Source organism: Gymnoscopelus microlampas, assembly GCF_963454915.1.
Source record: "Gymnoscopelus microlampas genome assembly, chromosome: 22".
NCBI classification, from domain to species: domain Eukaryota; kingdom Metazoa; phylum Chordata; class Actinopteri; order Myctophiformes; family Myctophidae; genus Gymnoscopelus; species Gymnoscopelus microlampas.
Window position 1 is genome coordinate 44746160 of NC_139959.1, and position 12695 is coordinate 44758854.

General features: G+C 42.0%; 1 protein-coding gene and 1 long non-coding RNA gene across 2 annotated transcripts in view; one reads left to right on the forward strand and one right to left on the reverse strand.

The window, feature by feature from the left end:
* LOC311039202 overlaps positions 1-12695 on the forward strand; it is a 765206-nt gene that overhangs the window by 376044 nt on the left and 376467 nt on the right. The window lies entirely within an intron of this gene.
* The window catches only part of cnksr2a (connector enhancer of kinase suppressor of Ras 2a), a gene marked incomplete at both ends in the record, with an annotated part of 110504 nt that overhangs the window by 3987 nt on the left and 93822 nt on the right, over positions 1-12695 (reverse strand). The window contains one exon of the mRNA XM_084048866.1: positions 4607-4858. Within this exon, the coding sequence (XP_083904992.1) occupies positions 4607-4858 (252 nt within the window). The remainder of the gene's footprint in view (positions 1-4606; positions 4859-12695) is intronic.

Here is a 12695-nt window from a genome sequence, read left to right on the forward strand (position 1 = left end):
CACACACACACACACACACACACACACACACACACACACACACACACACACACACACACACACACACACACACACACACACACACACACACACACGAAGAGAGAGGTTATTATAGTTAACGAAAACTAACAAAATAACAAAAACTAAAATTTAAAATACATTTTTGTTAACTGAAATGTAAAAATCACACCCTGTGTGAAGGTAGCGGCGCCTTTGATACATTTTGTCATCGATATGTGATTATAATGTGTTTATAGCCATGTGTCACGTGAAGCTTGACCAATCATTTTGTTGACGGGTCTGACCAATCAGAACGTTGACGGGTCTGACCAATCAGAGCGTTGACTGTGAACACGGACAACGTCAGGTGTAGAGCAGGATCCGCTCTATAGCGGCTCGCGTCGCTAAAAATAAAATAAATAAATGATAACTAAGTGAAACTGTGTTTACAAATCTAACTGAAACAAACTGAAATGATAGACAAAATACCCTTAGTTCTTGTGCATTTTTTTGACTGAAGTTTAATCTAACCGAACTGAACAATGTCAAACTATTATTGTCAGGGTGTGAGCTCAGACGACCCAAAGGCAGAACGCAGGAATCAAAGTTCAGGAGGTTTAAATAATCAAACTTAAACTTCCCATAACATGAGAACATAAAACAAGTACTAAAAATACTGCATGGCTTGTAGGCAAAACACAGCATACTATTACACACTAACATCAAATGACCACAAGACAAGGACCTGAACAAACAGGGGAATATGTGTGACCACATTTGACTAGGAGACAGTCATCTAGCATTTTTTCACTTTCATTGTTTCATGTCATATGAAAGCAGGAAAAATAATGTTATATTGGTTAATAAGATTGAGTGAATAGTTTTGAAACTACAGCTTATAGAACTGAAGTCAAGTTAAAACTCTTAAGTAATGAAAACACCACTTGATTTAGAGGTTGCTAGCTCTAACCTTATATGCCTTTATTTCATATTTACATGTCGAGTTAAGCTCTGATATTTATGTCAGACATACTCTAGTATGTGAAGAGTCTAACTGGGCTAATAACTCATTTTGGATTAAAAGAAAATGTTTGTCTGCTTTCCTGAAGAATGGGCACCAGAGAGATGTTGTCTCTCGTCTCCCAGACAATAACAGTCATATATATATATATGTATATATATATATATATATATATATATATATATATATATATATATATATATATATATATATATATATATATATATATATATATATATGTATATATATATATATATATATATATATATGTATATATATATATATATATATATATATATATATATATATATATATATATATATATATATATATATATATATATAAATATATATACATATATATATATATATATATATATATATATATAGACACAGGGTTAAGTGGACACAGGTGAACACAAGACAAATCAACACAGGGATTGGCCGGGGCACAACAGGACAACAGGTGGAGAACACGACCAATCAAAAGGGCAGACGAGACAGGACAGGAAACAGCAACCAAGGCAGACAGGAAACAATACTACAAAATAAGATACAAAACATCATCAGAGCAAAAGGTAACAACAGAGGAACAATACCACAGAGGAGTGTCCCAACAGGCCTAATCAACAGCCCTAAAGAGTCCAACACCATAAAAGGGCATTCAAGATCCAAGGCCGAGGGGCGGAGCGTGACAATTATAACAATGCGGGCGCGCGTGCGCACACACACACACACACACACACACACACACACACACACACACACACACACACACACACACACACACACACACACACACACACACACACACACACACACACACACACACACACACACACACATTCCAAAGACTAAATCTAATTTCACCACTAAAAAAAAATAAAAAAGGCTGCATTGTGAGCTTGTAGATCCACTGTTTTCAGTACAGATGTACCGCTAAAAAATGACTTCCCGATATTCTGATTTGAGTATGGGTCCCGATACCCAGTACTGATCCGGTACCACTGTGTAATAAAAACAAGGTTCTCAAAGTGTGGTCCAGGAACCCTCAAGGTTCCTTGAGGGGGTTTCAAATGGACTCTTAACAGGTCTGTAACTCTGAGAGTGTACACATGGAACTAAATGAATGGCTGGCGTAGTGGTCCGGGCACTTAGGCTGCTAATGCAGCCTGACAGAGTGTTGCAGGTTCAAATCCCTGATCTGTTTGTGTCACTCCCCGTCTCTCTCTCCCCATTTCCTGTCAGTCTAATGTATATTATTATCAAATAAAGACGGAATAAGACAAAAAACATACCTTGAAAAAATGATAATAAAAATACAAATCTAAATTTGTGAACATGACACCAGCTGATTTCACTAATTAATAAAACTTACTTCAATTCAGAGATTAATGAGTGAAATGTTCTGCTGTAGTGTCTACTGGTGGTCATACCCCACTTCAACCAGTGGAGGGCAGCATCATGCATTGAACCACTGCAAAGTGCATTGAGCCTCATTTACTATGTACTATAACTATTTTACTATTAACACCTGTGATGCTACATATTAAACTGACCATAATGATAATAATAAAGGAAGGCACCAACTTGAATAACAAAACATGAAAAATAATAAAGGCAGTGCTGGAGCATTGGTTGTCAAGGTGGGGTCCGGGGACCCCTAGGGGTCCTTGATTGGGTTCCAGGTGGTCCCCGGCAATTATGAATAATAGTGTCAATCTGTTTAACCCTATTCATGGGCTATTCGAGAAATAGCTGATCAACAAGCTTGTAGATCAGCTATTTATACTTTATTTATTTTGTAAAATCTTGAGAAATTGCAATTCTTTTCAAAAGAATTTGAAACATTTTTAACGATACAACTCCTCTCTTACGGCCAGTCCCAGGAATAAACTGAGTTCAGATGGATGTGGTTTATAAGAACATGTTTGAATATGGTCTCTGTCGGGTAGAAACCCTCATATCTCCAAAACTGTTACTTTTCAGGATTCAAATTCAAAAGTATCAAAAAGTAGCAGATCTTACAAGCCCGAAACGCGCCGCTTCGCGCCGCGTTTCGGGCTTGTAAGATCTGCTACTTAAAATATGGAGATATGAGGTTTCTGCCCGACAACAACAACGAAATAGGAATCATAGACTTTCCCATGATTCACAGAGCTTTGTGTTGCATTTTACTGCATTTTACTGCATTTCACTGCACTTTACTGCAGCCTCTGTCTCTGGTGTTTCTGTGTCTTATTCACTGTGAGCGTGAGTCATGAGGATGGTCAAATGGAAGCACACGCACGCACGCACGCACGCACGCACGCACGCACGCACGCACGCACGCACACACACACACACACACACACACACACACACACACACACACACACACACACACACACACACACACACACGTGTACTGCACTGCCTTTCTGCTGCAGTGTGTGTTATCGTGTGTTGCTTTGGGTCCACCAGATTCACCTATTATTATTATTGGAAAGAAACATGCATGATATGAAAAAGCCAACATGACCACAAGTTTGTTCTGCTAACCAACATGTAGAATGCCCTGACACCGTTCTTTAATGGCCTGAATAAACATCTATTAGGAGATGTACTTTTACCATCGAAAGGAGGTGTCATTCACTAACGACATGTTTACTTTTTCTCCTTTGTACATACAGGTATAGTGTTTTATAGTGTTTTATAGGTATAGTGTTTTGTATTTGTTGATGATGGAAACTATTTGACCAAACTGATTGTGAAAAGACAAATGAAAAGAGGCAGACTGTTTTCAGCATTACACTTTGCTTGCCAGGAAGTGCGTCCCCCCCCCCCCCCCCCTCTTTTCTCAGACCAGTGGTCTATTAATGGTTAACATGTTTTAATGTTGTAAACACTATGACTGACAAAAATACCATGTTACATTTTGTCAACTCCGTCAGATATGTCATCTTCTGGAGTTGACATCTAATTAAAAAAGACAGTGGGAGGTTGGCCCATTATGTGGCTTAACTCACTGAGTGCCAGAATTTTTATTTTATTTTAAAACGTTTGGCAATTCTGGCACTCAATTTTACTACCTATGAGTATGTAAAAGAACAAAAACGAATAAACAAAAAATATTTAAAAATGATGTTGTCTCAGTGCCAGAGTTTTTTCACAGAAAACAAAAAGTGCTTAGGAAGCGAGATACAGCCTTTTTCATTTCTAAGTCAAACAAGGAGTGGATGGAGCTGCACATCTTCAGATGATGATATCTTGGGTTCTGAACATGTTTAAAAAAAAAAAAAAAAAATTGTTTACTTATGCTAATTTTTCAAAAACACGTGAAACACGTTAATGGCACCCAGCGCCATAGCGCTAAAAACACGTGAAACACGTTAATGGCACCCAGCGCCATAGCGCTAAAAACACGTGAAACACGTTAATGGCACTCAGTGAGTTAATTATCTACACTTTGATCTTTTTTTTTTTTTTTTTGGGTGTTATCCTTATAACTTAATGTCTGACTGTACCACATGCTGTTTACATTTCTGACTAATAAAGTATTCAATCAAGCAATCAAGCAATCAATCAATGCCCCCCCCCTGCTCACCGGTCATGTGCGCAGGCTGCCCCCTGGTGGAGGGTGTGAGGTGTGCGTGGAGGTTGCAGTCTCGAGGCAGCGTGAAGCTGCGGGGTTTCCCGCCCGGCCCCTGCTGCTGGCTCGCCGCGGGAACCAGCCTCTGCATCGCCATGGGCAACGGGGAGAGGTTGCTCCTCTGCGCGGGGAGAGTGTAGACTCCGCCCATCATCGGCATGATGGCCCCGCCCCCCCCCGGGCCCGGCTCAGCGAATACGGCGTCTTCTATTGGATGAAGGAAAGAAACAAAACTAACCTCTCTGGCACTGAACAGTTTCAGACGGGGGTCTGGGGACAAATGATATGTTAATTTTGGGGATCCTGGAAACCAGTGGTGTAATGGTGTAGTGCAGGGGTGTCAAACTCATTTTGGTGTCCGGGCAAGATTGGTCAAATGGTGACTTGAGGTGGGCAGGAACCAGTTGCGGATGCACATGCGCGCTCACACGCATTCAGTTATACAGCATTGTTTTTCAATCTGTTGTCTTGTCTCAGAAAACAAACAATGCAATTTGTAACAACAATAATAATAATAATAATAATAATAAGGGTAATAATAATAATAATAATAATTACCCTTATTATTATTATTATTATTATTATTATTATTATTATTATTATTATTATTATTATTATTATTATTATTATAAACCATTTTAAGTAGAATAATTAAATTTGAAGTTAAACAATACCTGGTAATGTGTGTGGGTGGTTAAATAATTACATTTATAGAACAGTGGTGTAAAGTAACTAATTACATTTACTCAAGTACTGTACCTAAGTACAGATTTGATGTAGTTTTACTTTACTAGAGTATTTCCAATTTCCAGAACTTTCTACTCCACTACATCTCAGTCACTGCTATCAACAGTATATCACTTTAAAAAATGTTTTATGAAGATTAGCTACTTGAATTATTTACATTTACAAAAATAGCAGATCTACAAGCTCATAGTGCCGCACTATGAGCTTGTATATCTGCTATTTTTGAATAGCCAAATAAATCTTAAAATGACACAGATGCTTTCCCAGATTGAATTTAAATACGCTCTGAGTTCAATTAATACTGATGAGGATTTCACTGGGCAAGCTCCTGAGAAATAAAAGAAGCAGCTTTGATACATTTAAACTACCTAGGCTATTACCATAAAAAAAAATATCAAATTTACATGGTGTAGCCAGCATGAAAATTCATCTAAATCACTTGCTGCTCCCAGACACCTGACATCTCTTTGCTTGAACAAACTCAGTTTTCATAACACTGCACTACGTGTGTGTGTGTGTGTGTGTGTGTGTGTGTGTGTGTGTGTGTGTGTGTGTGTGTGTGTGTGTGTGTGTGTGTGTGTGTGTGTGTGTGTGTGTGTGTGTGTGTGTGTGTGTGTGTGTGTGTGTGTGTGTGTGTGTGTGTGTGTGAGAGAGAGAATACATGTCCGTGCTGACTCCTGTGTGAGGATCAAAGAGTAGCCTATAGCCATTACTACTCGACTAGTAGTTGAATAGACTCTTAACGAGCCAATCAGCCACAACATTCCACAGCTGGGGAGACAATGGCAGGGCCATCAGAGGTACTCAGCCAAGTAGCAGCGTGTGGGGGAGAGCTGCTTGGCCGCGCACAGCAAGTGAGTGCAAAATGCGACTCTGTCTGTTAGATGTAGTATCAATTTACTATCTTTAAAAGTATTTCCTGGGCCGCCACGGACCTTTCCGTGGGCCGCAAAACGCCCGCGGGCCGCGAGTTTGACACCGCTGGTGTAGTGTGTCCGGCCTTAACTCTTTAACTGCCAGAATTCTTCAGAAAAGTGTCAAGCCGCTGCCAGCAATTCAGAGCGTTTTTACGAACCTTTGAAAAATCATGCAATATTTTCCGTGATCGCCGTCCATGAGGCGATCACCTCATTACACGTATGGGGGTCTCGGAGAATCGGGGGGAAAAAGTTAATCCCGATAATCCGTTCCATAGTTATGGCCAGTTAAATGTGGCTTGTTTTCGCCAAGAAAAAGCAGAGAAAATGTGACTTTTATAAATCCTATAACACCACTTAAGTTAAGGGGTCTTTGGCCCAAAAAGCGCTGAAGACCCCTGATCTAACCGCCGCAGAGCAGAGCAGGCCCTTACTCATCTGTTCTGTCTGTGGAACATGTTGTATAATACATATCTATATCTAAATAATAAAAATAAATGCGGTCAAAAACTGTGTGCCTCGTAGGCCTCACCAAACATTTCCATTGTACTGACATTCAAGTAAAGTCACCTTCTTCAAGGCAAACCTTATCCTGTCTGGAGGTGAGCTTTTCACAATAAAATACAAAGAATACAACAACATGGAAAGCAGGCTTTTAACCTGAAAGGAAAAAGGAAATGCTTGAAAAGCATGTTTCAAAACTTAAATGAGTAAATTCCAAAAGGTGTATGTAGTTAGGTGAGAGGAGGCCTCTACATTTCAATAATAATAATTTCATATTCCAAAATAATATTTGACATTTCTAAAAACTATGAAAGAAGTGGAGAAAACAAAGAAAACATCAAACTGGCTCCAACATTCCGGCCCCTAATTGTTGGCGTTAGAGAAAACAATTACAATATTATGAAATCAAGATGGAGCCAAATATCATACTACATGATTTTAAGTATACCAGAGAATTTCTTTTCCAAATAAATAAACATAATTCTCAATTTTGGCATTTGGGCATGACCTCATTGTTGGAGGCCTTGGCTGTAGCCTCTACACAGGTGCCTCCAAAAGGAGACAGAGCTTGGTAACTGGTCTGTCCAAGATGCTAGACTTGGTTTTCACTCTGACCTGTCGAACCAAGCCTTTGGAGTCTGGCATCGTCTGAAGGATACGACCCATCAGCCAGGAGTTGCGGGGCGCAGTCTCGTCGACGATGAGGACGAGATCACCAGGTACCAGGCTTCTTCTTACTCTGTTCCATTTTTGCCTTTCTTGTAGAAGTGGCAAATACTCCTTTGTCCAACGCCTCCAGAACAAATCGGCGATGTACTGCACTTGTCTCCAGCGTCTCCTACAGTACAAGTCTTCCTTTTTGAATACGCCCGGCGGCAGCCAGGGTTTGCACTTCAGTTGTAGTAGATGATTTGGAGTTAGTGCTTCGAGATCACCAGGATCATCAGACATTGGAGTAAGTGGGCGATCATTGAGTATTGCCTCCACTTCACAAAGCGCAGTTTGCAGACCCTCGTCATCCATTGTTTGTTCCTTTAAAACAGATCTAAGGACCTTTTTAATGGAACGGATCAATCGCTCCCAAATGCCTCCGTGATGAGCGCCATGAGGGGGGTTGAATGTCCACTTAATGTCATCTTTAAGCAAAGTTTTGTGAATTTTGTCGTGGTCTAGTTCCTTGAAATGCATGAGTCAGTGTCCAGAGAACAGGCCATTTCCAAGTGGACAGCACGGCATGCGAGACAGGTAAAAATTACCCCATACCGTTTCACTGTACTCCTTCCTCTTTTGACCATTATAGGTCCGAAGTAATCGACTCCAGTGTGTGTGAACGGTGGAAGATCCACAGACACACGATCTTTAGGGAGATCAGACATCAGTTGCTGTCCAACTTTAGCATTTTGCCGCCGGCAAAACATGCACTGTCTGAGCATCCTACGAGCTGCTGCATTTGCCTGTGGAATCCAGTAGAGCCGTCTGAGCTTTGAGAGTGTGTGGTTCCTACCACTATGTCCAACCTGCTCATGGACGTGCCGCAGAATTAAATCTGACACATGATGTTTTTTAGGAAGGATCATCTGATGTTTAGTTTCCTCAGGCATAGCAGCTCGACTCAACCTCCCTCCAACCCGCAGGATGCCATCAAACATTATTGGATTGAGTTTGTGAATCCTGCTATTTTTTCCAATTTGGCTTTTATTTTTTGCCAGAATGTCAAGTTCCTCTGAAAAGCACTGGTGTTGCACAAAACATACGATTGCTTTTTCTGCTTGATCCAAGTCCTCCACTGACAAGTGTTGGATACTGGTATACTGAGGTTTGATCAAGGGTTTTTTCCTGGCCAAGCTCAGTTCTTTCAACATAGTCTTCAGTTTGAGAAACCATGCCACTGCTGTCTTTAATCTGTTCCATGTAGAGAAGTACTGGATGAACTGACAAGTTGGATTGTCTTCCATTTTCACCTCAGTACTGCAAACTGTGATGTCTTTCCTCACCTCTGGGTCGCCAGGAGGTATGTGCCCCAGTGCTGCAGATTTTGGCCACTGGGTTTCAGGCAGTGTGAGGAAAACAGGTCCATTGATCCATCTTTTAGATGACAGGAGGGCATCAGCTTTCAGTCCACGTGAAGCATCGTCTGCTGGGTTGAGCTTTGAAGTTACATGTCGCCACTGAGAGATGCTTGTGAGTGCTTGGATGGTTGAGATTCGATTGGCCACGAAGGTTTGAAATCTGTGATTACGATTGGCCAGATACCTTAGGACAGTCATGCTGTCAGTCCAGAAAACAGAATCTTCAGTTGTGATTTGAAGTTCTGCCTTTAACATTCTGTCCATACGTGCTGCTAACACTGCAGCTGCGAGCTCCAGTCTGGGGATGCTTGTGTGCTTCAGTGGTGTAACTCTTGCTTTTCCAGTCAATAAAGCTACGTGTCTGTTGTTATTGTGGTCTTCCAGACGGATGTATGACACCGTCCCATAGCCACTCTCACTGGCATCACAAAAGTGGTGTAACTGTGCTGACTTAATCCTGCCAAATCCATCTGGAATAACACACCTGCTGACTTGAAAGTTGCTGAGGTGATCGAGTTCAGCCAGCCATTTTTGCCACTGCATAGATAATGCATCTGGAATGCAATCATCCCAACCACACTTGATTCTGCAGAGGTCCTGAAGAATCCTCTTCGCCACGAGGACAACTGGTGAGAGAAAACCAAGTGGGTCATAAATTGAGCTCACCATCGATAGTATTCCACGTCTAGTGGTTGGTTGACTTTTTAGAGACATATTGAAAGTGAAAGTGTCTTGTTCAATGTTCCACTGAGCACCAAGAGCTCTTTCAACGGGCAGATGTTCTTTATCCAAGTCCAGCTGTTTCAGCTCCTTAGCCCTTTCTTCCACTGGGATGGAGGCAAGAACAGACCTTCGGTTGCTGGTCCATTTGGTTAGGCCAAATCCTCCCCTTGCACAGAGGTCTTTGAGGTCTCTGTACAGACAGATTGCCTGCTCCACGCTGTCAACAGACTTGAGGCAGTCATCCACATAAAAGTTCTTATTGACTGTACTGATGACATCTTCCGAATATTTCTCCTCATTGTCTTTAGCTGTCTGTTTTAGTGCAAAGCTTGCACAGCTGGGCGAAGAGACAGCCCCGAAGAGATGTACAGTCATTCTGAAGTCTGCGCGGGGTTGAGTCGTGTCTCCATGCATTAGGCCACCATAGAAACCGCAAGAAGTCTTTGTCCTCGCTATCCACCCGTACTTGGTGGAACATTGCTTCAATATCCGCCATTAAGGCAACAGGTCCCTGGCGGAATCGGATTAGTACACCCAATAGGGTATTTGTCAAATCTGGCCCCTGGAGAAGCTCTTTATTCAAGGAGGTTCCATGGAAAGGGGCACCACAATCGAAAACAGCACGAATTTTGCCTTTTCGTGGGTGGTACACCCCATGATGTGGTAGATACCACACTCTACCATCCTTTCTCATCAGTGCATCCTTTGGCACCGGCTCAGCATATCCTTTATCGATGACATCGTTGAGGAAGGCTGTGTATTCCTGATGAAAGCTTTCATTCCTCTTGAACTTTTTCAAAAGTTGATGAACTCTTTGCTCTGCTATCTGCCGATTATTTGGCAGAACCACATCCAGATTCCGAAATGGCAGTTTGAGATAATAATGTTCATCCTTTAGTGTTGCTGAGTCTGAAACGATTTTCATAAACTGCTTGTCCTCTGCAGACATTTCTTTCTTCTCATAATTATGCTCTGTGAAGTCAGCGTTGTACTGCTGTATCAACAGCTCCTCCACACTGGCAATGGAAGTCCTATTCACACTCAAGGAGTGTCGATCATGCTCCTCCGTTGAGCTACAATTGAGTGGGCCATTGACCACCCATCCAAACATAGTTTTCACAGCATAAGGCCCATTACCTACACTGTTAACTATTTCCCATGGTTCCAGAGCTTTGGGAGCATTAACTCCAATGAGAAGACCAATGTCTGCATCGATGCGTTTCACATGAACATTATTTAGGTAAGGCCATTTTTGTATGTCTTCCTGAGAAGGAATATTTTTGTGAGTGACTGGGTCTTGTGGGTGTACACATCAGGCAGTCCAAGGAATGCATTCTCCTCAAGCCCAGCCACTTCCAATCCGGCCAGTTTGTAACTGTGAATTGGCCTTTTCTGTCCCAGGGTTGTCAGAAGTATTTCAGTTTTGTTTCCTTTTACTTTAAGCTCGTCCATTAATGCTTCTGTACAAAAAGTAGCAGAGCTACCTGGATCCAAAAAGGCGTAAGTGTTCACTGTTCTATTTCCTTTGATCATTTTCACTTGCACAGGTACAATCGCCAACATGCAATCACGGCCATTAGTACCAGCCCCAGTATGCCTACCGGTGCCCAATGATACCAGTGCAGTGACAGCTGGCTCACCCCCAACATCATTCGTGCCACCCGATGGCTGGGCGGGCTTCTTGTCGATGTGCAGGATGCTGGGGTGCTTTTGTAGAAATGTTTGACAATTCATGCGCTTTTCACAGCTCTTACTCATATGGCCTTTTCCAAGACATCCAAAGCAAAGTCCTTTAGTTTTGAGAAATTCAACCTTCTCCTTATTAGGCTTGATTTTAAACTTTTTGCAGAGCAGCATTATATGTTCTCCATTACAAAAGAAGCATGGCTGTTGGAATGCAGAGGGAACATTTTCCTGCTTGCCTGCTTGGCCTGTGAACTTTAGCTTCAGTTGAGTGTTATGAGTAGCTGGAGCTGCTGGTGTTATTGTGGTGGCAAAACTGCTTCCTCTCAGCTGCGACTTGGGTCTTTGTGTGACTGTGACTTTAGGCTTGAGACCGACTTTAGACACTGGATCCTGAATGTCTCCAAATATTGGGTCCAAAGCTATGTTTGCTTTGTTCTCAACAAACTCCACGAGGTCCATAAACTTAGCTCTTTGCTTTTTCCTTTCCAGCAGAGCACAAGCTGTTGACCTCCAATTATCACGCAGCTTAAAGGGCAATTTGGCAATAATGGCTCTCATGTTCGAAGGGGTTTCTAATTCCATTAAGAATTGAATATCTTGCATGACATTATAGCATTCTCTCAGATATATGCCATAGGCATGCAGGGCTTTTCCATCTTCTGCCCTTATATGGTTCCAATTTAGTGCCTTCTCCAGATAGGCAGTTGCTATTTTCATTTCATGCCCAAAGTGTTTTTGGAGCAACATTTTTGCCTCTGTGTATCCTCTTTGGGGGTCCATGTGCAGACAACTGCGCACAAGATCCCTTGGCTGTCCAGCAGTGTATTGTTCCAAAAAGTAAAGTCTGTCTTGGTTACTGCTGGTCCTGCTTTCTATATTGTGTTGAAAAGCTCGGATGAAAGATATGTAGTGAAGTGCATCACCATGAAATATTGGAATGTCTCTGGTGGGCAATAATGAGAGCTGCTGTTGGTCAGCTAGATATTGAGTGATGTCATTTTGTCTTCTTAGGATATTTGAAAGAATTAATGGTTCGGAGTGGTCTCCTTCATGGTGGCCTCTTTCCAGGTCCCGCCTGGCATCCGCACCAATAGCACCCCTGGATGCATAATGATGCTGGTCCGCACGCTCTGACCTGGTGTTAGGATTTAAAGAGTGCTGCTCAGCACCACCACGTCTGCCGTCTGGATGCTGCTCAACACCACCACCACGTCTGAGAGATGAGTGCTGCTCACCTCTGCCAACTTCTGTAATGGCTTGTTCTTCATGAGGCAACTGAGCATTTTCTTGTGCAGACCTGTCAGGAGGTGGGCGTGGCCTAGCGCCTTGTAGTTCATAAGCATCCAAAGAAGCTTCTCCAATGTCAGTTTGGTCCATTTTCAGGGGACTGAAACGGTC